The sequence below is a fragment of the Fusarium coffeatum genome, assembly GCF_003316985.1.
Source record: "Fusarium coffeatum strain FIESC_28 chromosome Unknown BRIP53273_contig_89, whole genome shotgun sequence".
NCBI classification, from domain to species: Eukaryota; Fungi; Ascomycota; class Sordariomycetes; order Hypocreales; family Nectriaceae; genus Fusarium; species Fusarium coffeatum.
Genome location: NW_022157884.1, coordinates 93,716 through 121,594, shown reverse-complemented (window position 1 = coordinate 121,594; position 27,879 = coordinate 93,716). Strand labels below are relative to the sequence as shown.

Here is a 27,879-nt window from a genome sequence, read left to right as displayed (position 1 = left end):
AGAAGAGAATGTCGGCTTCGCCGAGCTCAAGATCTCAAGTGCCCGACCGAGGTATTTCCCTGGCACCTTTCAAGCACGCCGACAATGAGCGAGGATTTGAGAAGCTGCCCAGCGTCATCCCCGATTCACAAACTGCACCAAATGAATACTTAAGCCAGATTCCAGTCAAACGGTTTTCTGTGCCGAAAGAAGAGGTCTCATTATCGAACCTCTCTGAAGGATTTTCTTTTGGTTCAAGGCAGCCACACCGTCCCGGGCAGTTCTCTCAGCGGCCCCAAGTTGACCGTTCCCAGTCTAATGAATCCTCGAAGTTTTTTCCCGGATCTATTAACCCCTTCCCTCGTATCTCTCCGCCCGATAGACCTCGTCCCCCCGATGTCCAGACTCCTCGCCCTCCACCGACTCGACCTCAGCCCCCTGATGTTCAGGTCCCTCATATCTCTACACCTAGTCAAATTCGCCCCCCTGGTGTCCAGGCCACCCGCCCTCCACCTTTGGAACTGCCTGAGATCGGGCTGGTTGGAAGGCAGTCTTCCCCCGAGGTTCATCCCCCTTCACCGGGTCGAGATATCACAGAGTCACCTGGTCAACAGGATCACTTCTCACCGAGATCATCTGGGATAGGATCTCAGAAAGGAACACCTCTAAAGAGCGTCGCTAGTGCCGCGGTAACATATGCTGAGAGTCCAAAGCTTGCCGCCAGAGGCACAGCCCCTCTTGCTACTATGCATGCATCGTCCCCGAGGACTAAAGCATTTTCGAGCTCGTCACAGCATGCTGAGATATCCAAGCAAGTGGAAGTATCCAGAAAAACAGAGGCAGAAGACCGGCCCGTGTTGGTCCCGGCGAGTGATCACGGTAAGCTGAGCCCAGTTATCTCAGGAGCTATTCACACTGATACGTGCTAGTAGAACGAAGGTTTGAGCATCTGAAGCTGCCACTTCCACACATCGCCAGGAGTGGTACAGTTCAATATCATGCATCACCTGACAGCACTTGCGGTGATCTAGAAGGGCCTACTCCACAAAGTCCAAGGACTGCAAGACGAAACCGTACTTCACGTCGTCACAGGTCAGGGCAGCTGCCCTCAAGGTCTGAACATCACAGAAATCCAGAGAGAGATCATGATCGACCGAATTCCAGAACAAGCAATATCTCCCGGAAACGTTCTTTCAGGCGACATATCCGATGTCAGCCTTCAATAGCTCCTGACCGAAAGAAGCTTGCCATGCAGAACGTGGCTCAACACTGGAATGAATGCATTCAAATCTCCGAGGCCGAGCGAATTGAGGCAATCCGAGAGATTGCCCGCCTCGAGGACGAGGTTCACTGTGCAGAAGAAGCCTTGGAGGACTCAAAGCAGGTCGTGGCTGAAAAGGAAGCAGCAACCCAAGAGTTAAAAGACCTCTATGAGACTCGAAAAGAAGAAGAATCTCTGGCTGAGAAGGAAACCCAGAGGCTAGCGAGTGAGGTCGAATCCCTCCGTTCAGATCTGGCCAAATCTCACGAAGAAAAGACATCCTTCCATGAGAAGTATCGCAAAAACAAGAGCAAGCTCAACGAAGCCATCAAAGAACAACAGGATCTTTTTATTAGAGCTCGTAAGCTCTACGATGAGATTGTTGAATTGCAGAAAGAGAAAGAGAGACGTGCCGTTGACGTCGAAGCCGTTGAGGCAGCTCTCGAAGATAGTCGAAAGAAACGCGAGGAGCTGAGAAGCTGCGTGGAACAATACCGAACTGAGACAGAGCAAGAGACACAAAAGAGTAAGTGTCGGTACTTCATGTGAAGATGTTGACTGATTTTATCGTCCAGAAAACCATGCCATTGACAAGTTGAAGGCAAAGATCGAGTACCAACAGCAGGAACTCGATCGTGAGCGAAGTGCAGCCATTGAGCTTCAGAGCAAGCTCAAAACAGAGTCAACTCTGATGGACATGGTCAAGAATATGCACTCTGATATTTGTTCACTAAAAGAGAACAACGACAACCATAATGAATGGAGCCGGAGGCAAGATATGATGACCGGCAGTCTCTCGGAAAGGTAAGCGGCGGCGCTTGCCTCAAGACAATCTTGCTGACAGACTTTTAGACTCGGTCGCATGAGTGATGATGTGAAATCACTCACAGAGGGCCGAATTGTGAATGACGAGGTCAGAACAATGTTTCAGAACTTGGAAGCCAACATCACCAGTCGGTATGTATTGCTTTCAATGCCGCTGTTCTTTCACTAAAGTTTCTAGATTGACATCAGAGATATACAACGTCATCTCGTCACAGGCAAAGACTGAAAAGACTGCGGCGTGTTTCCAAAAGACTGTCCAAAATCACTTCGAAAAGCTGCATAGTAACATAGTTGAACGGCAGACAGCCCAGTCTCAATACAGACAATGGCACGAGAAGTCTCACCAGGTTGTCGTTGAGCACCTGAGCAACATGTCTGCCGGTGTTCTTGAAACCCGCCAATCTTTCGAAGAACTGAAGAACAACTGGGCCGGTTTCGCTGCAAGTGACTCGGTTTGGAAGGACAGCCTCAAGGAGAATTTTCACAACGAGGTCACCAAGCAGCTCAAAGACCGAGAATCAAAGATTGACAAGCTTGAAGAGACAATTCATCGAGTTTCTCGCGGATGGGCCCAGAAGCTTGACACCATGAAATCATCTGTGACCGACAACCACGAACAGGCCAAGCAAGATTTACAGAGAGCTTTTCGCGAGATCGGAGAGACTCTTGAGAAAAGGATTCAGGAGGAGAGGGTCGTATCTCGTGAGGACATTTCAAAATCCGAAGCCCTCCGTAACATGATAGAAACCCATCTCCAGCAAGTTCGACTGCAATTGGAAGCAGCGTCATCGAACGAACCAGAAACCCAGCTTCTACGAGAAGCACTGTCTGAAGAACGTACAAAGACTTCTGCTTTGAAAGAACAGGTCGTCAACCTACAGAACGACGTGGGCACCAGCAATGAGATTTGTCAGAGGGAACGCCAAGACCTCAACGCTATGGGAACACTCAAGTGTCAGCTGGAAGCCATGAGTGAGCAAGTGCCTCATGTAGAGAACCTCAACACAACTTTCAACAAGATGCTTGATCTTAATCAAGTATTACAATCAACTGCTCTCTACTTGAGCAAAGAACACAATTGGGTCAAGGGTCAGTTAGGCCCCAAACCACAGGGTAGCGAGATTGGAACCGAATCAGCTCACTTTCAAGAGCAACGTCATGAGGGGCTCCTCACCGGTTCCCAGACCAGAGGCACTGCTGTAGAACAATCTACCAGCCTCAATGATCTTTCCACAATCAATGTTCATGTACAAGGAGACAGATATCGTCGCAAGGTTGTCGTAACCAGTCCTGCACTTGAAGCTTCGTTGCCGGCCCCTCCGCCTTCAGTTGCACAAGAGCAGCAGAGACGACGAGAGTCTACTGTTCCACGGCCCATCTTACGGTCGACAACGGCATCAACACAAGATGCTGAGCTCGTTAGAGCTGCTGTGAATCATGACCAATACAACAGACCCGTGATGGCCAGAGCGAGCTCAGCTGCGGGTGGTGCCAATCCATTTATGGTAGAACAAATCCGGTCAGGTTTAATTCCAACAAAGCCGAGAGATCAGGGCTGGGATTTTCCTACCCTTGAGGATTTCACTAGAGAATCTGCTTTGGGGGGCAAGGACGAAGTCAAGCAGAACCAAAAGCGCAACATTACGCTTGGCGATGGAGCAAACGATGGTCCTCATGTCATGAAAAAAGTCAAAACAGAGAATTAGCCGGCTGCAGAGGTATACGAGTATCAGGGACAAATGAACCAGTTACTTTGACCGGATCCCAAGGATTTGCGACTTATATAATTAATACAGGAATAGGTCGGCAAGGCGAAATATGATAGGCAAGTATGGCGCGCTTCTATCAGTCATTGCGACAAGTCAGATTTTGAGCACGATATGCGGTGATCATCCCAAAAGCGGGCACCAATATTGAGTGGCCGGTGATGGTCCTGGTTTTTGGCGATTTGAAGGGGACCATTTGTAGGTGGAGGGAATGAGAATTTGCACCCCCAATGTCTGTAATTGACCAGTAGACATAGCTATAAACACGGAATGGACGGCAGTATGGAATTCTGATCGTTAAATTCAGCGACATGCCTATGCAGCCATATCGTGAGGGTAAAGTTGTAGTCTATGTTGTACATGTTCAGTCGCATCCGTAGAGCGAAGATCCCCAAGCCCAAACTCCAACAATGCTCTTTGGTGTAGGTAGTGTTACATGCCGCCTGTAGAGTAGTAGCGGCCGGCGAGTGAGCTGTTTCTGGCTCGGACAAGAGATCGGGCAGTCCAAATTGTTATATCAATGGTTGTCGAAGAAGATGGGGTCGGCGTTCACTTCCTCTTCTTGGACTCGAGGAACAAGACCTTCTTGCGCACTGCAATTGACAGCATTAGCTATCGGGACAGTCTCGTGTGTGTTTGTAAGATCGTACCGATGGGGTCATATTTTAACATGCTCATCATGGGTGCGGTTCTGGGACGCTTGAAGGTATAGAAGAAGCCAGTCATGGCCATGGAGACGAGGCGCGCATGCACCAGACGAGCCTTGGCTATAGAAGAAATTGAGTCAGCGGAAGTGTTTTTATGAAGCCATCTGGAGGTTATACATACCCTTCTTTGCCATGATGATTGACGATGATCTGATGGCTTGGTCTTGCTGCACCTCAGGCGCTTTGAAAGTACATAGGAAATTTACGGATCCAACGACGTTGGCCGGGACTCGGGAAAACGTGATGCCGTCAGACAGTGACCCATGTTCAGATCTCGGTGAGTAGGCGCGCTGAACTCTCTCACCGTGGGGTTCGATTGACGCTTAGATCGGCCAATTGGAGGCTGTGCATGTGTAGCTTATCTGTACGGAGTAGCTTGACCAATATCTTGATGTATACGGATAGGTAGATCCAACATAGGCTATTTGGAGAAGCAATAAATAAAAGTGTATGTATGGATCCGAGACCGGTGTCTTTAACCGCTGAATCCTTGTAAGGTGTGTTACAAGTACGATATCGGGCATTTTCCCCTTCTTCTACAAAGCGGTATAAAAGAGCCAAAATGCATTCATCCCTCTTGTGAGAGCTATTCGTAGATTGATGTACGACGTGCGTCAGTACCTATTGATCACCTGCCGCAGCTGACATCCATTTTCTAATCTCAGCTTCTACAACCCCAACAAATACCATTCCCCCTCATGCAACGGGGTAGCAATTGACCTTTGTTTCGCGCCCAGCAAAGTTGTTTTAATCCACGTCGAGGTCATTGTCTTACAGCATCAGATTTACTGTGCTATCGGCTACCTACCTACCTCTCCGAGTAGATTTCTTCGCACCCAAATTTCTGGTCGCACCAGGTATTCATAAAACTACCTGACCTAGCCGCCACGGGAGTAAGCGAGACGAGGGTTTGGCGATCAGATCCATTATCAATTATCAACTGCCATCCAATATCTATCTTAGCTGCCTTAGCTTATCTGACCAGACAACAGAGTGACTTTCGCTTCAGTGTAGGTTTACCGCTTCCTGCTTCTTAGTTTGTGGACATTTTATTCTTCATTCTACAAGTCACTTTCCAACGTGCTTGTTACTCTTTCAATTGCCGGTTCCTGCAACTAACTCATCTGTGCTCCGCCCCCCAGATCCTCGACATCCACAAAGACCAACCAGGAAGCGAAAGAAGAGGGAAATACAGCATCCAATGTTAGCACGTCGAACCCCCGTGGCATCAGTCCGCCTTGGACAACCGCTGCGCTGCCAGCCTCTTCTGAACTCTTCACAAGTAGCTGTTAGTGCTGAGGTCGATGCAGCTGCCGTCGAGGGACAACGATGGGCGAGCAATCAGAGCCCCGCTATCTCAGGTACGTTCCATTGTCACAGAGATCTTCCATTGTGGATAATGGAAGATTTTTCTGGATGCTTTCTTATCATCTCAACCAACCACATGTCCTACCTTGAATCTACACATCTGCCGGGCCGGTCCGGTCCCATTGAGCAAGATGCTCTCAAGAAAAAGAGGCAGAGAGGAAAAGCCAAAGAGTTGGTACCAATGAACAATCTGGCGCAAGGCAAGACGTTCTATTGGATTTCTTGTGAATCCTTTTCCATTTTACGGATCTGCAAGTGCATAACCCTTGTTCTTATTGCAAATCATTCTCAGCCGCTTTTTTATACATGAGCAAGAGCCGAAGACCGGTGGTGTAGCCCCGAGCTAAACTCCGGGATGGTCTCGGAAGACCTCCAGCATCGGACATTGTTGCTATTACCCCAAAGGTATCTCTGTTATCTCGGGGTGATCCGAAGGGTTTCTCTCGGATAAGTTGACCGGAGACGAGATCGGAGAGTGCATCGCTGTAAGCACTGCATCATCTTGAATTTCAGATGGTCTGTCAAGTGCAGAATCGACCTGGGCTGTTGATGAGTCTTTCTGACTCCGAGTCTGTGCCTTCCGGGGTCCCGGCTCCGGGCCTGAAGTTCCCCAAAATCTGCCCCCCATTTTCCATTTTGGAGGAACGGACCAACACTGGGCACCCACCTGTGTTTTCTCCCCAGGCGGGCTATTGCTACCTAGTAGGGGCTTACCCACGCTCTCTCCACGTTCCTCCCCCCAAAGCGTCATGCGTCAGTTGACTTTGAATGGGCTGAACTGCGCTGAGGCGAATATGATTTGTCCAGTCTTTTCGTCATGGACACTGCGCCCCGGATTCTTGTCCGTTGATGTCAGGCAATTTGTAGGGCATCATGCGCTGATTTTGGGGAACCTTGTCATTTCCATTACCTTTTGAGGCTTTTGCTGGAGGACAGAGGTACATACATGGATATCGGGCTATGACCATGACCATGATGACCCATGCATCCACCCCGGGTCTCCATCCGCCCCCCAGACGTGGATGCGTTTTCGATGTCGATGTGCTTGTCTGAGTGGGTAGTGAAGGGTTTCGGCCTTCTTAGCCTTTGCTTTTTGGTCTTGGTCTTGCTTGCCTTGGTACAGTAGTATTACCAATGGACGCTTCATCTACATGTGGATGGGTTTCTATTAGACATTTTTTCTTCAGTCTTTTTCTCCTGCTCTATTTGTATCTGGTTCTGCCCTCGACTTTCCGTCTTCTTTCCCTTTCAGTTCACGATACCCTCTGACACTTTACACTTATACTAGCAACAACAGTGTTGTCTTGGCGTAGTAGCCTTTCCCAGTGTATGCTTCTCTCTTTCTCATTCTCTTACACACACCGGGTTTCCTCATCCTTGTCTCATCCCTCTTTCCCCTTGACGCAACTCAGGACTCAGGCCTCAAAGCATTGACAATTTACTTGATTTGGATACTGGTACTTTGTAACTGTACGACCAGTTTGGCTAACTCGTTCGACTTTTTTAAACATATATAGTTGGTCCCCGTGCTTGGAGTAAATCTATTACTGCCACATCTACCCCACGACCCTTACTCGCATCGACTTGTACCCCGCCAAAAAGTTCTACTGCTCGTCACCCCCACTACTACAACCTTCACCTTCACCTACACCTACAAACTTCTTCATTTTCTACATACTTTGCCAAGATGAGATTGACTACCGAAAATATCAACCAACGGGTTGTCGCCGCCAAGTATGCCGTCCGAGGTGAACTTGCTGTCAAGTCCGAGGAGTACCGGGCCAAGATCGCAAAGGGCGATACCGGCGACCTTCCTTTCAACGAGGTCATTTCTGCCAACATTGGCAACCCTCAGCAACTCGACCAGAAGCCTATTACCTTTTTCCGACAGGTCGCCAGTCTTCTTGAGAACCCCATGCTGCTCGACAACGAGGAGGCCCTGACTAAGCACTTTGGCTACAAGACCGATGTCATTGAGCGCGCCAAGTTCCTTCTGAGCAAGATCGGTTCTGTCGGTGCCTACAGCGCCAGCACTGGTGTTCCTGCTATCCGCGATAGCATCGCACAGTTTATTGAGCGTAAGTTGTGCGGTCCTTGCTATATGTGCTGTCTCACTAACAACTCCCAGGTCGCGATGGCTTCCCTGCCGATCCTGATCACATTTACCTGTCCGCCGGTGCCTCTTCCGGTGTCAACACCCTCCTCAATGTCATTTGCGCCTCTCCTAAGACCGGTATCCTTATTCCTATTCCTCAGTACCCTCTCTACACCGCTACGCTGTCTCTTCTTGAGGCCACCGCTGTTCCCTACCTTCTCGATGAGTCAAGGAACTGGGGTACCGACGTCGATACTATTCGCGCCGCTTATGAGAAGGCCAAGGCCGACGGCGTTGATGTTCGGTGCATTGTCATTATCAACCCTGGTAACCCCACTGGTGCTTCCCTCCCCGAGGAGGACATCCGCGCCGTCCTCGAGTTCGCCAACCAGGAGAACCTAGTCGTTATGGCCGATGAGGTCTACCAGACAAACGTCTTTGTCGGCAAGTTCCACAGCTTCAAGCAGGTTCTGTGCTCGCTCCAAAAGGAGAACCCTGGCAAGTTCGACGGTCTCGAGCTCGCTTCTCTTCACAGTGTCTCCAAGGGTATGGTTGGCGAGTGTGGTCACCGAGGTGGCTATTTTGAGCTTGTCAACTTTGACGCGGATGTCGAGGCCAATATCTACAAGTTCATCTCCATCATGCTTTGCGCCCCTGTCATTGGCCAATGTATTGTCGAGTTGATGGTCAACCCTCCCAGGGAAGGCCAGCCCTCATACGAGCTTTACAAGAAGGAATATGATGGTATTTTCGCCGGTCTCAAGGAGCGCGCCACTGCCCTGCACAAGGCTTTCTCTCAGATGGAGGGAGTCGAATGCGCCGAGCCCCAAGGCTCCATGTACCTCTTCCCTACCATCAAGCTCCCTGAGAAGGCTGCCGAAGCTGCCAAGGCAGAGGGCCGAAGCCCCGATGAATTCTACTGCATGCGCCTCCTTGAGGCCACCGGTATCTGTGTCGTTCCCGGTTCCGGCTTCGGTCAGAAGGAGAACACCCTCCACTTCCGAACAACCTTCCTCGCTCCCGGCACCGAGTGGGTTGGCAGCATCGTCAAGTTCCACAAGGAGTTCCTCGACAAGTACCGATGAAACAACAATAATGATCGGACGGGATAGTGATTTCGGAAATCGGCCCCGCTACATTTATCGCGGGCCCGATCCTGTGGCGGGGACCCCAGAGGGGTTTCGGCGATGCGGAGCCGAAGGTTCGGCATTGCGTTGTGGCATGAGACCCACGGCGTGCGGATGAGAAGAAGGAAAATCATTCATCATTGAATAGGAAATCGCATTGCATTGTTTAGCGTACTACTAGGTATTGGATAGACAGAAGTTCGCCAATCTAGCATTTTTATGATATACCATCATCAGGACCAATCAATATGTGAAATTTGAGCTTACCGGAACATGATCCCGGGGTGTACATACACCATGCACTTGTGCTGCTGATCTTTCGATGTTATCCTTGCCTGCATGCGCAGGTACAAGAGAGAAATGCTGGGGTAAACCGATTCCTAATTCTATAACATCATCCAACACATATGCAACTAACTCCACAGTTGTCACCTCGGTGTGGACGACATGGGGGTAAAACATCAGCCCATTTTTGGTGCCTCACCGGGACCCAGCCAATCTATTACCGCAATGACCTGTCTAATACGAATTATACAGTCAAACAAATAGGTAAAGGTATGGGAATCGTCTTGTTCTAACCCCATCTGTCCCCCACTGCGTTGTCTTTCTTGGCATGACACTACCATACACCAGCTTCCTTATTCTAGCTGTTTCCCATCTATGCTCTTTCGCTACCCCTCAACCGCACAGCCTGGCCGTACTTTTGTAGCTTTGTAATGAGCTGATCGCCCTGTCGCACGACGTCTTGGTATTGCTTGTTCTTGTCATCAGGGCGGTTGGTCTCGATAACACCCTTGCCTGTCACGCGGTCGATGGTGCAAGGGATACGGCCAGCGGCAATGAAGCGGGCAAGATCACTGGAGAAATGAAGTTAGCTTGTGTCAATCCTAGCGACAGCGAATAAATCAACGTACCGGTCGAGGAAGTCGACAGTGACACCAAAGTCGTTGGCCATGCTCTCAAGACCGACGACACGGTAGCTTTGCAGGAGCTGCTGGTAGGCACGAAGTCGCATCTCTCGGATGAACCAATTCTTGTGTTCGTGAAGGTAGCGGTCCTGGTTAAGGAACTGCTCCTCGACCTCAGCCAGTGACTTGAAGAAGGTCTTGTAGTTGCCGCTGTACAAGCTGCTAACAAGCAGAGCCAGAGGGCTAAAGTCAATCGCCATCTCAGCCTCAGGTTGATCAGTGCTTGAGCCCAGTGTAGTAAGATTGACAGCAGCGGTGGCCGTCTTGGGTGCCTTCGAGTCAGTAGTGTCATCAGCACCTGGGCCAGCACTGAGAGCGCCGCTGAGAGCAAGCAGCTTGTCCTCGCCATCGCCAAGAATAGCCTTGATCTCAGGTGCATCGACAACCTTAGACTTGAAATCAACTCGCTTCAGTGAGACTGAGCCAGCAAGAACGGAGTACACGACGAGGTTCGAATAGGTGCAGAGCTCGTAACTGGTGAAGGTGGAAAGAGAGTCGAGGAGCAGCGGCGCAGCGAGGTTGTAGGATCGAACGGTGAGCAAGTGCAGGCCCTCGTAGGCCTTGAGACGGTTGCGACGGTCCCAGTCACCGCCGGTGTCGACAAGGCCCTTGGCACGCTCGACGTGCTTCTTTACGAGAGGCTTGTCACCATAGAACAAGCCCATACGTATTATAGCCAGGACGAGGTCGATCTTGGTACCGAGGATACCCGTCTTTTCGAAGAGGCTCTCGTAGGTGGCAATGGCCTTGTCCTGTGGGGGTGTTAGCACGGAGAGCTCGAGATGCTACCAGGCTATATAGCTCTGGACAGAAATAGACATGCCTTATCTCCTACTCGGGCCCAGAATTCTGCTCGCTTGCCTTGGGCGGCCATGACCTCAGTGTCACCTGCTTGCTCAACAGCGTCATCCTCCTCTTTCTGGATCTCTTGCAGCTCGCGGTCGTTGTCCTCCTTCAGCTGATTGTACAGACCCTCATCCCAAGGGAGGCTGATATTGGCGGTGGCAGGTTTGGTAGCGATCATTCCAACAAGGCTCGACTTCCTACTGAGAGGTCGTCCGGGAGCGGAAGAGCCACCCTCGCCAACAGTGTTGAGGACGCCATCGATGGGGTGGGCGAGATATCGGTAGAAGGGAGCCATCTTGTCCTGGGAGATGGCATCTTGAAGAGCTTTAACAGCAGCTTGTTGCGCATTCTTGGTGGCGTAGCCATTTGTGAGGGTGAAGACGTGCTGCGACAGAGGCAGCAGTGGCCATTTCGCGTACTGGGGGTCGGAACCCATGATGACGGCGGTCACTGGTTGTCGAGGATGTGATTGGTTTTATGCGCTGGATGCGATATCGAGGAATGTATGTGACTCGTTATGTGCGACGATATCTGCTGTTGAGTGTTGGTGATGTTGTTGAATTTGGAGATGGATGACGAGAGAAGCTCAGAGATAGGTCGGTAGAGCTTGGTGTTGTACAGCAAGAGCAATGGCAATTGGATGGCAAGGCGACAGTGGAGTGGTCTGGGCGGTTGCTGCAAGGCTCCAGCGGAACACGCACTGATTCATGGTACGTACCTGATATCAAAATATGGATGGACTGTATTCACAACTCCAGGCGCTCAGATCATAGAAATCGTAGGATTTGTATGTGAGATGCTTTGTAACATTTCGACTACTGAGTTATAACATTGCAGTATCCTGCCAAGTTCGAACTCAATTGCTCAATAATTGAATGGTCTGTTTATGCAGGAAGCCGTTGACCGGGGTATTTTAGGAGGTTGTTAAGGTCGTTCAAAAAGAACTTAGAAAGAACCTTTTATCGGCACCACTTGAAACTACGAATGAAACATGTATAGGATGAGCTATAATCAACAAGAATTCTTGTTCTAAAAGAACCTCGTTTCTATTAAACCGTACAGCCCGGCTGCCCGTTTTTAGCAGTGGCTGGCCGAGCCAGAGTTGTGCAGGGTAGACAACTCGCTGCTAATGGTCCGAGCGCCGACATATATTCAAGCTAATAGAGATTAGATAGAGGACTTCACCATCTCTCACTCCAATCTGCAATCTTCAATCTTCAATCTTTCAATCTCAACCTCACAATTACAACCAAGTAGCGCGATACCGACCGATAGCCCAGTACCCAAGATTTTCGCAATGGCTAGAGACTCGGATCGCGGCAGCGATGATGAACGCAACAGTCGTAAACGCCGTGCCAACGACGAACCGCAAGATGATCTACCTCAGCCGTACAACGCCAAGTCGTTGCAGCCAGCGAAGCGACGCGCCCTCTCCCCTTCCGAACAACCCCGAAAGCTGAAGCGCCCGGGTGCGCGTGCGCGTATTTCAGAAGCCGAGAGAGAAGCTATCCGCCAACGCCAGCTCGACAGAGAACGAGAGGCTGCGGCAGACGAAGCCGCCGAAGCTGAACAGGAGAGAATTCGCAACAACAGCGATCTCGTGAGACAGCACTACAACAATGTACCTGAGCGCGGTCGCGACTGGAGAACAAGAGACAGCAAGATTAAGGGACTACGTGTTTTCAACAATTGGATCAAGAGCTGCATCATTCAACGATACTCCCCAGATGAAGACCATACTCCCGGCTCGCGCGAAGCTGGACGCTCCAGCGGCAAAGATCTGCTTGTGCTCGATATGGGTTGTGGAAAGGGAGGCGACCTTAACAAGTGGCAGCAGGCCCCCCAGCCTATCCAGCTCTACGTCGGTCTGGACCCTGCTGACGTGAGTATCGAGCAAGCTCGCGATCGTTATAGAACCCTGGGTAGTCGCGGCGGACGAGGTGGGCGAGGCGGTCATAGAAGACCACCACCCCGTTTGTTCGATGCTCGTTTCCATGTCAAGGACTGTTTTGGCGACACCATTGAGAATCTTGAAATCATCCAGCAAGTTGGTTTCGACCCTTCACCAATGAACCGCCGAGGCTTTGATGTTGTCAGCATGATGTTTTCCATGCACTACGCTTTCGAATCCGAGAAGAATGCTCGCAACATGCTCCGCAACGTCGCCGGAGCACTCAAGAAGGGAGGGCGATTCATAGGTTGTATTCCTAACTCTGATGTTCTGGGCGAGCGGGTTCGCAAGTTCAACGAGGAGGCTGCTGCGAAGCGCGCGGCCAAGCAAGATGCAGAGAAGAATGGCGATGGCTCAACAACCCCACAACAGACTGAGCCTGAGGATGGCGAACTGGAGGAGGGCGAGGAGGAGCCGACTGCCGAATGGGGTAACTCTATATATCGTGTGCGCTTCCCCGGCAAGACGCCAGACGACGGTGTATTCCGACCTGCGTTTGGCTGGAAATACAACTTCTTTCTGGATGAGGCAGTGGAAGAGGTGCCCGAGTACGTTGTCCCCTGGGAGGCTTTCCGTGCTCTCGCCGAAGACTACAACCTGGAACTGCAATTTCACCGGACATTCCCTGAGATTTGGGAGGCCGAGAAGGACGACCGAGAGTTGGGTCCTCTGAGCGAGCGCATGGGCGTACGTGAGCGCGGTGGCGGTCCATTGGCCGTTTCCGATGAGGAAATGGAAGCTGCTAGCTTCTATGTCGGATTCTGTTTCTACAAGGTCTAATATTTACACCAGTTTAAGGAACGATGTTATGGGATGGGCGCTATGGAGTCTGGTCTGTAATATATATAGGAGGTATTGCTATTGCATTTAGGAGCTTAGTAAAAGAAAGAAAAGATGCTGTTATTATATATTTGTATGTGACCAAGTTGATCAGCGAGACTGGGTATCATTTTTTCTTTGAATGTGGAATCCAACTCCTTCTCATGCAGCAGTGAGTATCCTTAGACAACCCCCTGACTTAAACCTATCTATTTATACAAGATTTTTTATCGTGGCGATTAAAAAGCATTAGTTGCACGTCGCCAGATTGTCAACGCTGCAACACCAGCGCAAGCTGTAGCTCCAAGTGCGATGTACAGACTGGTTCTGTCGGGTCCTTCTTCGTTACTCTTGGGAAACGCAGTACTTGGGTTCGTAGCAGCATCTGCATATGCTACAAATAGCTCGCTGATACTACCCCAAGTCACACTGACATGCAATGGCAAACTCATACTAAGAGAAGAGGTGTATTGGTCCGGCTGAAGCTCGCAGCGCTGGTTGGTTTTGTCCTTGTCGGCTTTGAGTGCGGTGTAGATAGACGGAAGCTCATCGAGATGTGGGTACTTATTCCGCAAGTCGACAATATGCGAGAACGAGTCGGGGTCGGACGAGTCATATGCGTAGCAGATCAGATCGCAGGCGTCCAGTTTGGCCCGGTTCTCAAGGATTGCAGGCTCCAGTTCGCCAAGCTCCTCGAGGATAAGGTAGACTTGCTTTCCGCCAGGCAACTCGACACTGTTCACTGCACGGCGGGGTTTGATAGTAGGATGATATAACCCATAGAAAGGTCGGTTTAGGAACGAGTCGAGCAGGGCAGATTTGCCCGCACCTGATGCTCCAAGAACGTAACAGAGCACTACGTTACGTTCGACTCGGCCAGGACGTCTTCTCCTCTTACGAGGCTTCGTTATCTTAAGTGCAGCAGTGATGGGGTCCTTGGGATTTGAGGGCTCAAAACCAAGGTACGCGAGATATTCGATAGTCGTCTTTGGTTCGATGAAAGTCGTCATGCTCCATTGAGCAAGCCAGCCTTGGAGAGTAACATGTCCAGCTTCGTTTCTCACAGTTGAGGAGGGGAACGATGAATCGGTCCAAGAACTAGGAAGTCCTGGAGCCGGGGCGAAGAGAGCCTCTAACTCCTCGTCGTTAAGACCGCCATCGTTGTCTTTATCGAAAAGCAGGAAGAGATCCACAAAGAATCTGTAACCAGCAGGACTAAGCTCAGCAGACGAGTACTCCGGGACCTCAAAGTTCGGCCGAAAGAACTTGTCTTCAAGGCTTAGACTATCAGTGTAATGAAACTTTCGAAGAATGATCCAAATCGTCTCGTGGCGTCCCTTCTCGGCATAGAGTTTATTGAGTTGCAGAAAACCTGGTAGATCAATCCCTTTGTCCAATTCGGAAGCAGGTAACGACTTCGAGATGCTGAGCTTGATGTTGTCCAAGTCATCAGTGGTCAGAGGTTTGTCGAAACAACGAGCTTGGAAGTCACGCATTTCCTGTTCGTTGAGATACCCGTCCTGATCCTTGTCGCACAAATAGAAGATACGTTTCAATGCATTGATACACAGAGGTTTGAGATGACCCTCCTTGTAATCGAAAAGAGGAGCGATGGGGTGAGTTACAGCCTTTTGGCAAAGGAAGAACACCTCATTTACGTTTCGATGATCGCGGGCGCTGGTACGGATGCAAGAATCGACCTCGCGAAACTCGGCCATGACGGGCAACAGTTCTTCCTCAACCACCTGTGGTGTGGTGCCCTGGCCGACCAGATCGGATTTGTTGGCACATAATACGACGGGAACGTTGACACCTAAAGATCGAAAATACGGCATCCAGAACAGCGCTACCCTTTCATAACTGTAGTGGTCGGCATAGACAAGAAGGATGACATTGCACTTTCGAATCTCTTTTCGCAACGTAGTCCGGTCTTGCGGGCGGGCCGAAGTATCGACGATTGTGGTCGAGACATTTTCAGGAGTACCGATGCTGGGTGGGATGGTGATTTGCGGAAGGACAGGTTGGATTTTGTTATTGACGAACTGATCCTTCACGAGAGAGGCGATGAGGCTGGATTTGCCGGTGCTTTCGTCGCCGCAGACACAAATTCGGACTGAACAAGGAAGGTTAGTCATTTGTTTGGGTATCTAATTATTGTTTCGTTGTCGAGGTAAGGCTTGGCGAGGTCTCAAGGTATATAAAAGGATGGATATAGGGTGTTCGCACCAGCGGCCATGATGGAGGTATTATTGGAGTTTTGAGTCGAAGTATGTCGTCATCAAGGTTCCATACCCAAGAGGGGACGGCGGTCTGCTGATATCGTGGGTTCGGTCGTCGATCGTGGGGAATGAATCGTAGCGGCGGTAGCAGCAGCGGCGTTGAGTAATGGTAATTGGAAGGTGATGAGGCACAACGGCAATATGTTGGAGAAAAGAAATGGGGAGGAGGACGGTAAAGTAGGTCAGACCATGTCTCAGTTGAAAAGAGAAACAGAAATAGAAAAAGAAGAAGAGCGGTGCAGAGTACAACACAGCAGAGCAGATCCGCGCAACGCGATGCAGGGCAGTCAAGATGCAGCTAACAGCTAATTCAGGTCAGGTACAGACGGTACAGTGACTGAACTTAACTCACTGTACAAAGCTAGGATCCAATGGTTGTGGTCGATGGCAGAAAAGAAGTGATGCGACGAGCAAGGATTGGGTGGTTTTGGGGACGCATCTTTAATTGATCGTCCCCGCCCGCTTTCTGTTTCTGACTGAGGTTGGGTGTGTTGTCATGCGTGGGACCTACCGTTTGCCGCTGTCACCTCACCGCACGAACCTACGGCCAGGTTCTGTTAACACAAATGGTTCTGTCAGTGGGTAGATCAATCATCTAGTCTATAATCGAGCGCTTAATTGATTCCAAGTTCTTCAAATTGTCATTGGACTTGGCACTCCTTATTTCCACTACAATCAAGATACATCATGCCCAGGGATTTATACGGACAGTGGCTTCTTCCAGCGGCTAGACATAGGCTCGCATGACCACTGGACAAGACTACGTTCAATCACGTTGCCTATTAGAGGTAAATACTCACTAATCGATCTATCGAGAGTCAATAATATCATGTCCCCTAATCGGAGGCTTCATTGGGCAGAAAAAGATTGGCTTCAGTGGGCAGAAAGATTACGTTACCAGAATTCTCCAACGGTCACTTTCCAGACTGTCTAGTACGTAGAAACATCGATGGACAACAGTCTTGGGCATGGATTGAGTTTGCGTAACTGTCTCAGTATTTATGTCGTCTTCTATAGGAGGTACCTCTCTTCATGTTGACTTCCGTCCATCTGGAACCCTGCCAGCCTGCCCGTTGATGGCGCTTTCCCCAGTTCTTACCCCACACTATCGTCTGCGACTGCGCCGCTCCTTCCTGCGCGCTCATAGTCCGATCCAGGTCCAACCTCCACTGCTCAAATACTCCTCGCCTGTTTCTTCCCAGCCTCACATATCAAGAGCGAGCCTGGAAGGTTAATTTATCGTCAATCCAGTATCCCATTGAGTTTTTCTATCCCCAAGAGACCTTGTTTTCGCCTTGCGACGAACGGCACCTTCCAATCTCGACCAAGCCTGCTGTGCCTCTCATCCTACAGCCACCTCCACCTCCGATACCCGACCTTTCGACCGAACAACTAAATATCGCGACATCTCCATTCAATTAGACTTTATACGACTTAACAGTAGAACCCATAAGACATACAAACAGTACATAGAATCTCATCATGTTGTACGTACAATGTTCCGGCTGCGCATGCTGCCTGCGACCACTTGCGCCTGACACAAACTGACGCCATGGCATTTCAGCGTTCTACCTCCTCCGCCACGGTATCCCACCATGGGAGGGCCATATGGCGCCGGAATACATCCTGTACCTTTGATAGAGACAAACAATACGTTGTCAAACCCAACGGGCCCCGAGTGGCAATTCTTGGTCGGAGAAGGTAACATACTCGGCATTTCTGCCAGACACTAGGTTATCCGAGTAGATTTTGACAGAGAACAACAGGAACATACACGCTTAAAGAAGACTTGCATCTTGCGACACCTCCGCCCCATCCTTCCGAAGCCACCGTCCCGAATCCGAACCCTCTGTCAACCCTCCCACAGCCTGCCAGCGCTGGTACCTCAGTTTCCCTCATCGCCCTCGAGAGTCGACCAGCCCCGAATTTCTTGTACAAAGGCCTCTCGTCCACTACGCTTGCTCTGAGTGGTGCCCCGTCAAGTATCCAGGAACATCCAAATGAAGGGCGCTACTCAGCCGAGGGAGGTATGGCTAGTGAGGATGGGCGAACTGGCTCAACAAGCGATGCCGCCGCTGCCTCCATAACCATAGGCTCAGCGCCCGCCTTTGGCGAAGGCAATGCCTTACTTACTCAAACGCCGACTAAGGATGTGAACAAGAAGAGGAAGCCCAAGAACAACATGACTAAGAGTAACTCCTCCTTTATCTCACGTGTCATTGTTAACGAGAGCCTCTCGAAGAAGCTCACAGAGCGACCAAACGATGGTATCTTTGCCTTTGCTAATATTAACCGAGCCTTCCAATGGCTTGATATGTCATCTTCCTCAAAGGTATGTTCAGCTGTCAGTACAGTCAATTTCAGGCATTTACTGATACTGCGAGCAGCAAGACTATTTGACCAAAATCCTTTTCACGAAAGCGCACTGTTTATGCCATGACGTAAACATGCACACCAAGAGCGTCTCCCACCTTGATGTTATCATGGGCTTTTCTACCGGCGAGGTTATCTGGTGGGAGCCAATCTCTCAGCGCTACACCCGATTGAACAAAAATGTGAGAACATCCAAGGTGCTGAGATGTGATATCTAGAACCGCTAACGCCAATGTTAGGGTGCTATCAATGGCACGCCGGTAGCAGCGATCCGATGGATCCCAGGATCTGAAAATCTATTCTTAGCTGCCCACATGGATGGCTCACTTGTGGTTTACGATAAGGAGAAAGAAGACGCCCAGTTCAATCCTGAAGAGGAGGCAGTGAACGGAAATGTTAACGGGACCAGTGGTGAGTCGCTCGACGCCAACAACCCTGGTTCTCATCACAATTCAATTCGCATCAACAAGTCGGTACATTCAAAAAACCAAAAGGTCAACCCTGTCGCTGCCTGGAAGCTTTCCAATCACCGGATCAATGCTTTCTCATTCTCGCCCGATAACCGACACTTAGCGGTTGTCTCCGAGGACGGCACACTAAGGATCATTGATTATCTGAAGGAAGAGTACAAACCCCTGCATTTCACCCACGCCGTTTCTGAAGTATCTGACTTGTCCACAGGCTCCTAGATGTTTTCTACTCTTATTATGGCGGCCTCACCTGTGTTTGCTGGTCTCCAGATGGCCAATATGTGCTTACTGGTGGACAAGATGACTTGATATCTGTCTGGTCACTGTCTGAATCAGCACTAGTAGCTAGATGCCAAGGACACCAGTCTTGGGTATCAGCCGTTGCTTTCGACCCTTGGAGATGCGATGAACGAAACTATCGATTCGGTAGCGTGGGAGAAGATGGACGCCTGTGTCTGTGGGACTTTAGTGTCGGCATGCTTCACCGACCCAAAGCGGTATGTCCCAACCTCTACATTCAATCACGCCGGGAATCGTGCTGCTGTAGTGCATTGTCACTTTCTGATAAGTATTATCTCTTGAAGGATATTGTAAGCTGACAATGATCGTCCTGTAGCAATCTGTGCGACACCGCGGATCGGTTTCGTCACGTTATACAGCATTGCAGAGGGCCGAAACGGCTACTACATTCAACTCGCGCCTACGATCTAATTCGAATCTTGATATCGAAGATGAAGAGACGGCCATCGCTCACCCGGTGGAGCCACGAGCTAGAATTCCGATGCTTCCTCCCGTCCTGGTAAGTCTTGACAGGACATGCCGATTGATGATAAGAGTCGGCTTGGAAATCTTGAAAGCTAACTAGCGAAATAGAACAAATCAATTGACACGCACCCAGTGTGTTGGCTGGACTTCACAGAAGACGCTATCATCACAAGCTGCAAGTCAGGTAAGCGACAATAAACTACCCTTTAGATATCGATCTGCCGATCCGACTGCACTATTGAGATCAGCGATCGCTTGTTCCTGATATGCGCTGACATGTGAAACTCTCAAAATAGGACACATAAGAACGTGGCTACGACCTGGATCGGAGCTTGCGGCACAGACCAAGGGAGCAGAAGCCCCGGCGGCGTCATGATGAACAGGTACATGCTGAGCGGTAAAACGCTTCCATGAAATTTGAGACGAGGGCGATGACGAATAGGAGTCCATGGCGAGTTGTTTGCATATTTGACAACGAAACACTCGTGTAAGCGCAATCACTACTGTAGGCAAAGGGGGGTGGCTGTTGTTGTTTCAATCATTGGTTGTTTCCAGAGTAGGCATCGTGTTCGAGGTCGAAGTATCATAGGAGCATCAACGGAAAACCCACATCAGATCTTGGCTTTTGACAAGTTTTCAGCCCCGGTCGTCAACAAATTATGTCTCCAAGGCAGCTAACAAATTTGCTCGGGGCACGGCTGGGATTGTCGAAGAGTCATATAAGTTTCGGGAATCCGTTTTTGGGTACCCAGAGAGAAGACCAAGTCGGTCCTATCAATCAAACGTCTCCGTTGAGCCCACATGGCGACCGGAGGCTCTTCGGTGAGCAACAAGCTGCCGCGTTTGAGGTCCACTATAGCTGCAGGACCCTGATTTTAGGTGTTCGATTTTTTTTCTGTTCCTAGAGATATCAGTGGATAACAGCTAGCGCACGTAACGATTACATACATCCAATTGTGGCATGATTTGAGATAAGCAGGGGATGAGCTAGAAGGAGGCTGAAATGTCCCTCGTGTTGATTGATACGTATCCATGACATGGACGATGGAGAGAAGTGTTCAACAGTTATCTCTCACTCTGATGCACGTATTGAATTCATCAGTCTTGATCATTATGACCTCTCAAAAACTCGCTTAAGTGAATCAAGCATCTACTTCCGAATTGACAAAGAACAACAAATTATTGCTTTGACTAACTTGTGTATCGCGCACTTAGACTACTGCAAGCTTATACGCCCGTTATGACCGGGTGCCATCTACCGAATCGATGTGCGCCTGTGCGTCAGAACAAGGAGCAAGGATCAGGGCGCTCGAGAAGCTGAGGGCGTAATTTGAGCCTCAGAAACTCAGACACGACTCACGAGAAAGCTAGATATCAGATTGGATGTGCTGGTTGGATGAGAACCAGCCAGCCATTGCTTGTGATCCGTGCGAATCGGGAAAAAAGGGAGGGGAACCACTCAGTCCACTAACACGGCCGTTGCCGAACCAGACATGATAGACAGGGGCCGGCCAGGACAGACCATTATGCGGTGGCTCGATATATGGTGTGTGCTAATTGCTGGTCGCCATCGGTAAGAGGATGTGTCCATATAATTCGACATATCGGTAAAGAGTTGGAGGCGCCGTTGGCGAGTAAAACAGACAGAAAGACAAAGTTATTCTGCATGATAGCTCGATACCCATACACCGCAGACTTTGTTCTGCTGTGTCAGTTCAATACGACGTAAACAAATCACTAGAGCTACTTTGGCCTTTTGTTTATACCTGCAATGTAGTCAAGTCCCATGGAAGAACTATGGGCATTGGTATGATATCTCTGGTGGTCGATGCTGGGAGCTCGGGTTCGACATTGAGTGATCGTAATACCTTGCTGACTGCGTTCTTTAGCATCTGTAGGCTCTCCCGACAATCCTCGAAGAATTGATCAAGATAACAATCTTAAGCAACGAACCAGGAGTAGGATCTAATTGATTTTGATACAACTTGCAAAATGGCAATGCATTCGACAAGGCTGATTCTGACAATGGGTCCGGTTCTCTAAGTTCCCGACATCGAATGGCCCAGTTTTCGAAGATAAAAGCCTCAACAAAAAAAAAAATTGGACTTCTTGTTTCTGGTCAAGTTCAAGTGATTAAGCGAAAAGAAAGACAGTCTCATATCTGTAATTTCAGGTTAGCATTCTGGCGCACACAAGGTTGTCCTCTCGAGACGAGTTCTTCGCGTGTGCTGGCGTAAGGGATTGTAATACCAGGTCGGTTTCTTCCAGCATTACGCTCAGTAAGCCATTATACAGGGGCCAGAAACGACACCACCACAGATGCACAAAGGACGGCGACCCATGTCAAAGAGAAGATGCAAGCCGGCAGGTAGCGGTGGTGCCCAAATAAGTTGTCAGGTACACAATCGATGGAACCGTTCTTTCCTAAGCTAGATCTTGCTGTGCTCTCTCGGTGCTTTATCACGGCACGCTAGTTGCCGTCGACATATGCTTGTTTGATGGAGACAAGTCGAGTCAAAGGAGCCAGTCTGCCGCAAGCATCAAGGTCGCTGTGAGTTGCAGAGGTAGGTACAATGGGGCGGCCAGACCGTTTGTTTGAGAGGCACAGGTCTTGGTACAGGCGCAGTCGTAGTAGACGAGGGTTTGTTTTGTAAAGACTCCCATGAGGAATAATTAGGATATGCAACCATCGTCTGACCGGCTGAACTGAAGCCTAGGCTCAGCCCTTACTGGCATGTTCCTGGTGACCGAGTTCAAGACACCAGCAAGTTCAAGCCTGGGAACGGCTACGTACCCTGATACCGCCAGATCAGGATCATTCTCGCAGATATTCCGGGCCCGGGGAAATTATGTACAGACCCCAGAGCCTAGGCCTCACTGATCCAGGTCTTGCTTTTATCGACTGAGGTCCTGCCAATGGAATACTAGACGTGCTGCAGTGATGGTCCCGTGCAATTGATACTGAAACCCCATATTCTGCAGCTTTTGGCACATCCCAGAACCGTATGATCAGATATGATGGTGTGTGTGGTAAAGGGACTGCTGAAAAGTAAGCACGTGTCTGCTCAATCCAGCTGCGATCACCAGCCCAGTAGCTGATTGAAACAAATCAGGATCGATATTCCGAATTTGGAAAATCGTTGTACAATTCTTGGCTGGCTGAAAGCTCCAACTCTCGATAAGCTACGAAATGATAGCGAATAATGGATAGAAACTCCGCGTTATGGCCGTGCGCCACAACAACCTGCCTGGTATGTTACACTGAACTGAGGAAAGCACGAAATATTAGCGGAGCCGCAAGAATAAAGTGAACGTAGCGTAGGGGGGAGTTTTTGAGCTCCGAGTCAAGCTCTTTGTCTTCCGGACCTGAATCTCCATAGTTTTCGTTCCGCCTGCCCTCGGTATAGTGATACCCGCGGGAGCTATCCCAGGGGGGCACGGGGGGTTGCCTTATAGCCCTGTTTAGAACTGTGGTTAAGGCTCGAGAATACATACTTTGGGGGCGTCAGCGTGGGGGTTATACAGACTGATTTGTCCTGTGATTTCTGGTTCTGTACGGATACCACATAGCATTTGCGGTGACGAGGAGAATGCTTGTGTACAAGAACGGGGCACGTTGCAATCTTTTAAACGAGAATTGAATTAGTATGCATGGAGCTTTGGTGTTTCATGATGAGTTTGCGAGAGGAAGCAATGGTCGTTTAAAATGCAGGAACGTTGGAACCAAGTACCACCTGTGGCTGCCCGTGGGTGGCTGTAAGCTGCAGAGGTAGTAAGAACCTGCTCAGGCACGCCCACCTCTGTGCCTTCCCTACAGGTATCTACATACTTGCTCACCACCCACCCAAGGCTGGAAGGTTATCTTAGGTCTTACAACATGTAATAGATCTCTTCCGTCATCAGTGTTTATCGGATACGGATACATCGATTCGAAACGAAGCCATTCCCGTATGTCGTCCCGAGAACTGGCGGCCATTTACCTGTTTTATGTACCGTTTCTCGGCGTTTCGGCGCTACCAAGCACAGACGCTCGGTGCAGCGTTGAAACTGCAGGGCAGGACAGGGCAGAAGCTTCGATCGGGCTTCGATAGCACGAATCATCCCGACTCATGCAGCAGCGAACCAGCCTCAATGCGTGCGGTCGGCGTCTCCGCCCCACCTACATTGCGATGCGATGCCAGCCCTTAAACGTATTGGTCTTGATCAATCTCAATCACTCATCAGTCACCTAAAACATGCTGGTTCTCGCTAGCGACACAAAACGGCCGAGACAATTTACGCGCAACAAGGCCCTCTTATCTGAAGAAAAGATTACAGCACTCTTCCTTGATCGATTTCAATTTTCGAAGTCAACAAAGGCACTTAACGGTTTTCACCGTACTCATCCGTTTCCACCGGCCCGTCATCATCCGACGGCCGTTACTGTACCTTCGCAACCTTCCGGGCACGTACGATACGCGCAATACATGATACATGAGACTTGCAGGTAGATGCAGGACCGTCGTGTCTCGTCCCGTTATTACCGTTACAGCCAGCGCCTTTGCTGCGTGAATTGCGCCATAACACCATGGCGATCTGTTCGGCTTTGTCTACGGGAACTGCTACTGACCTGACTGAAGTTCTTCAACAGGGCAGACCAGACCCTCTTATCAGTTATCACTACCCAAAACGGATTGGATCATGCCCTAAACTTGGGCTGCAGGGGTGATATCACTGAACTGATTGATTGACATGACTGATGTGCCTCCGTTACACGCTGTTTGGCTGGTCATGATCAAAGCCAGATGCGAGCATCAGGTGTCATGCACATTGATTTGCTCTTCTTTCAACGTCCCAATTTGCTCTCCCATGTTTCTCGTTATACACATCTGGAAGCATTTTCGTTCTGCTCCACACCACTATTAAAGGAAAGGCCATTGCCGCCTCCAATCGAGGCCCTGTTTTAACCTTAGTTTTTCCCGCTCCCCTCTCGCCCGCCTCTTCTACGATATCGTTTTCCCTGCTGAGTTTTGCCTGGCCTGGATGTCAAATCTTTAGTGAGACCGACACGGTGGGCGTCTTATCAGAACAAGACCCTCTTTTCTACTTTTGTCACATCGCAATCCTGACTCCACTAGAGGCCGCGCCGCTTGATCTGCTCTGCTTTGCGCTATCGACCCTCGCCTCCCATTGCATGGAACTTCCATTATCCTACCCTTGCTTAACCTGATCCTCGTAGGTTTTGGCTTTTCCTGATCTCACAGCCCCACTCAAGTTTTCTAGAGGCTGTATCGTATCCACAGCATCCCGTCGACTCGTGCGTGGCTTGGGCTGCTGTAACTCGTCACTCGTGCTCTCGACTTAGCCGTGATCTAAATAAAAGCGTTCCATCTCCTCCAATTTATTCTTTCGTCCATTCTAGTTCCCTTTCTCGGCAGTTTCGCAACCTATTCATTTTGACCTCTTCCCTCTTTGCTGCTCTGCAGCAAACCACAACCACTTATACGACAGACAAACGCTGCCATGCCGTCTTTTAAGCCTTTCGCTTCCGTGACGGGGCGAAATTCATATAGTCTTTTTGACATTCGGTACGCACACACTCACTTACCACTGCAGCCAACATCACAGAATACTAATCAACCTTGACGTTCAGCTTGGACAGCGATTTTATCGTTTTCCGCGGAAGTGACCATGAATCGTCTGGTCAAATACTCAAAGGCACACTAGTTCTGTGCCTTCAGTCATCACTCAAGATTGAAGATGTCCGTCTAAGGCTCGTCGGAACTCTGCGCCATGTGTAAGTTGCAAATTTGAGATTTAGCATGACATTATGTGAGAACGGCAACTGACATGCGATGTGTAACAGTTGGGCTGACCCTAGAGGAACCGCACCCGGCGTTTCGGGACAAAAGGTTGACAAGACGACGACGATCCTCGAGCACCGATGGGCGCCTTTCATAGGCACACATGGGAAAAGCATGACACTCCCTGCTGGAAACTACGAATGGCCTTTCGAGTACATGCTACCAGGCAATATGGCCGAAAGTGTTGAAGGAATCCCCGAGGCATCAATTACTTACAAGCTGAGAGCGACAGTCGGACGTGGAAAGTTGGCATACGATCTACACGCAAACAAACACCTTCGAATTATTAGAACACTGGAGCCTGGTGCTCTTGAATTCCTGCACGCCATGAGCGTGGAGAACATCTGGCCCAACAAGGTTGATTACTCCATCGTTATTCCGCAAAAGGCTGTTGTCTTTGGGGGTTTGGTTACGATGGAAATGCGATTTACACCGCTTCTCAAAGGTCTCGAATTAGGAGATATCACAGCAAGGTTGATGGAAGTCCGTGAATGCTATGTTCAAGGATCCTCTTCCGGTTACGGCACGAAAGAGCACCGAACAGAACGCGAGGTATCAATGTGGAAGTTCTCAGCGTCAAGGGAGGAGCATTGGCAAGATATGATTGAGGATACTGGCCAAGAAGGCTGGGCATTGACCAAGAAACTCAACCTTCCCAAGAGATTACGCCAATGCATTCAGGATTTGAACCACCATGGCATCAAGGTTCGACATAAGATTAAGTTGACCGTTGCGCTCTGCAACCCTGACGGTCATATCTCTGAGGTAAGTTCCGGTATGAGAGAATTGTGATAACTGGTTACTGACATCTCTTTGACAGCTTCGAGCAACTCTTCCCGTATCCATCTTTATCTCACCCAATATGCCTCTTGACGAAGAAGGCAACTTGGTCGACCAGTCACCAACCACGCCTAACAATGAGCGAGAACTTTCGACGATCGCTCCTCCCGGATATGGAGAGCACGTCCTCGATCAGCTGTACGAGGATGTCGATGTGAGCGGCTTCCAAACGCCTGGGATTCAATCAGGTGTCAGCAGTCCCTTCTACGCACAATCACGAGCTGGGTCGAACGAGAACCTCGCAGCGCTTGCTCACAGTCGACCTGTTGCACCTGCAGCACTGTCATCTCGACTTGCCAATGTGTCACTTGATCCCTCTCAGCGAACATCATCATACACTTCTATACATTCAGTCCACTCAGCGGGATCTCCAGGATTCATGTCACCTACATCAGCGCCCCAGGGGCCAGCTCCACGATCAGAGCCTGCGACTGCAGCGCTTACCCGGACGAACAGTTCTGAAGAATCAACCCGGAACTCGGCGGAACATGTCGATCTCGACGCCACTGATCTCGCCGAGCTGAGCAAGGTGCCCAGCTATCAGACAGCTGTTAAAACCCCAGCCCGCTCGCGTGCTGGCACTGGCGACTTGCTTCTACCCGATTACCAGACAGCGCTCAGCGCTCCCCGAACACCTCCAGCAAACGATATCGTAACAGACCCTCTGGGTACAATCTCGGAAGACCAGGATGGCGAGGATCATATCCAACATGTCTCACGCCCAACCAGCTGGATCACTGGTGGTCGTTCTTACACTGACGACGCTGCAACCTACCGAAGGTCGCAGAACCGCAACCAAGTCTTTTAAACAAGCGCCTGGGCTCTTGTCCTCAACACGCAGATACTGAATTATGTGATATATACTTTTATGGACAAACTAAAGTCCGAAAGGTTCGGCTGGCGTTCTTGCTTTTTCTTTTTGTTGTTATGGGAAGGTGTTCAAAGCAATTATAGACATGGTATACTTCTGTTAGCGAGGTATTGGATCGACGACATTAGTGCGATACTTGGAAACAGAACAGGGCACGGCGAAGATGATGGATGAAAAGAAGACACTTGTATAATAATACCCCAGAAGCACGATGTTAGGAAAGAAACATGAATAACGAGATGTATTCATTATAACTATTACCAAATGGCAGCTCCATTAATGTTCAACCATAGTACACAAAAAGCGTGACTGATCCCTATCTTCTTCTGGACCCTATTTCTCCCTGGAGCTTGCTTGTCTTGTGGATTGATTATTGTATTGAAGCTACCCATCAATAAGCAATATACTATCTCGAAGTGGTGCTTGGAGTATTGGTGTACAGTATGGTTGTTGTTCAAGTTATCGATAATGACATAAGGGGCGTCAACGGCATGGTGGCGACATGTCGAAATTCTTCGGCACTCGGTGACATCCGGACCAGAAAAGCTTGTTGTCAGTGGGTACTGTCAAGTATCGTGGCAATTTGATTGATGGTGGTGGTGTACAATACCCCTAAACATTAATAAACAGGTACTGTAGTTTACCATCTCTACCTGTAACTTTGGCGTTTCTGATTAATATTCAACACGCTATGGACGCTATAGACTGCGTCATGACTTTGCACTC

General features: G+C 49.7%; 8 protein-coding genes across 8 annotated transcripts; 5 read left to right on the top strand and 3 right to left on the bottom strand.

Moving 5' to 3' along the window:
* Positions 1-8: 8 nt before the first annotated feature.
* On the top strand, positions 9-3,771 carry FIESC28_04417 (uncharacterized protein; the record flags this gene model as incomplete). Its single annotated transcript, XM_031158564.1, has 5 exons — positions 9-858; positions 909-1,766; positions 1,816-2,044; positions 2,093-2,197; positions 2,244-3,771. 5 exons carry the CDS (start codon positions 9-11, stop codon positions 3,769-3,771), a joined length of 3,570 nt encoding a protein of 1,189 aa, XP_031017401.1.
* Positions 3,772-4,380: 609 nt separating this feature from the next.
* Positions 4,381-4,672, bottom strand: FIESC28_04416 (uncharacterized protein; the record flags this gene model as incomplete). Its single annotated transcript, XM_031158563.1, has 3 exons — positions 4,381-4,424; positions 4,482-4,598; positions 4,660-4,672. The coding sequence occupies 3 exons, from the start codon at positions 4,670-4,672 to the stop codon at positions 4,381-4,383; spliced, it is 174 nt and encodes a 57-aa protein (XP_031017400.1).
* Positions 4,673-7,593: 2,921 nt separating this feature from the next.
* FIESC28_04415 (uncharacterized protein) lies at positions 7,594-9,086 on the top strand (the record flags this gene model as incomplete). The annotated part of the gene is made up of 2 exons (XM_031158562.1): positions 7,594-7,984; positions 8,035-9,086. The coding sequence occupies 2 exons, from the start codon at positions 7,594-7,596 to the stop codon at positions 9,084-9,086; spliced, it is 1,443 nt and encodes a 480-aa protein (XP_031017399.1).
* A 700-nt stretch (positions 9,087-9,786) lies between these two features.
* Positions 9,787-11,378, bottom strand: FIESC28_04414 (uncharacterized protein; the record flags this gene model as incomplete). The annotated part of the gene is made up of 3 exons (XM_031158561.1): positions 9,787-9,985; positions 10,043-10,848; positions 10,932-11,378. 3 exons carry the CDS (start codon positions 11,376-11,378, stop codon positions 9,787-9,789), a joined length of 1,452 nt encoding a protein of 483 aa, XP_031017398.1.
* Positions 11,379-12,239: 861 nt separating this feature from the next.
* Positions 12,240-13,673, top strand: FIESC28_04413 (uncharacterized protein; the record flags this gene model as incomplete). The annotated part of the gene is made up of 1 exon (XM_031158560.1): positions 12,240-13,673. One exon carries the CDS (start codon positions 12,240-12,242, stop codon positions 13,671-13,673), a length of 1,434 nt encoding a protein of 477 aa, XP_031017397.1.
* A 278-nt stretch (positions 13,674-13,951) lies between these two features.
* Positions 13,952-15,948, bottom strand: FIESC28_04412 (uncharacterized protein; the record flags this gene model as incomplete). The annotated part of the gene is made up of 2 exons (XM_031158559.1): positions 13,952-15,825; positions 15,939-15,948. 2 exons carry the CDS (start codon positions 15,946-15,948, stop codon positions 13,952-13,954), a joined length of 1,884 nt encoding a protein of 627 aa, XP_031017396.1.
* Positions 15,949-17,586: 1,638 nt separating this feature from the next.
* On the top strand, positions 17,587-19,975 carry FIESC28_04411 (uncharacterized protein; the record flags this gene model as incomplete). Its single annotated transcript, XM_031158558.1, has 8 exons — positions 17,587-17,692; positions 17,758-18,323; positions 18,379-18,546; positions 18,604-18,989; positions 19,046-19,331; positions 19,451-19,633; positions 19,708-19,783; positions 19,896-19,975. The coding sequence occupies 8 exons, from the start codon at positions 17,587-17,589 to the stop codon at positions 19,973-19,975; spliced, it is 1,851 nt and encodes a 616-aa protein (XP_031017395.1).
* Positions 19,976-25,101: 5,126 nt separating this feature from the next.
* On the top strand, positions 25,102-27,090 carry FIESC28_04410 (uncharacterized protein; the record flags this gene model as incomplete). The annotated part of the gene is made up of 4 exons (XM_031158557.1): positions 25,102-25,166; positions 25,232-25,375; positions 25,445-26,207; positions 26,263-27,090. 4 exons carry the CDS (start codon positions 25,102-25,104, stop codon positions 27,088-27,090), a joined length of 1,800 nt encoding a protein of 599 aa, XP_031017394.1.
* Positions 27,091-27,879: the final 789 nt, after the last annotated feature.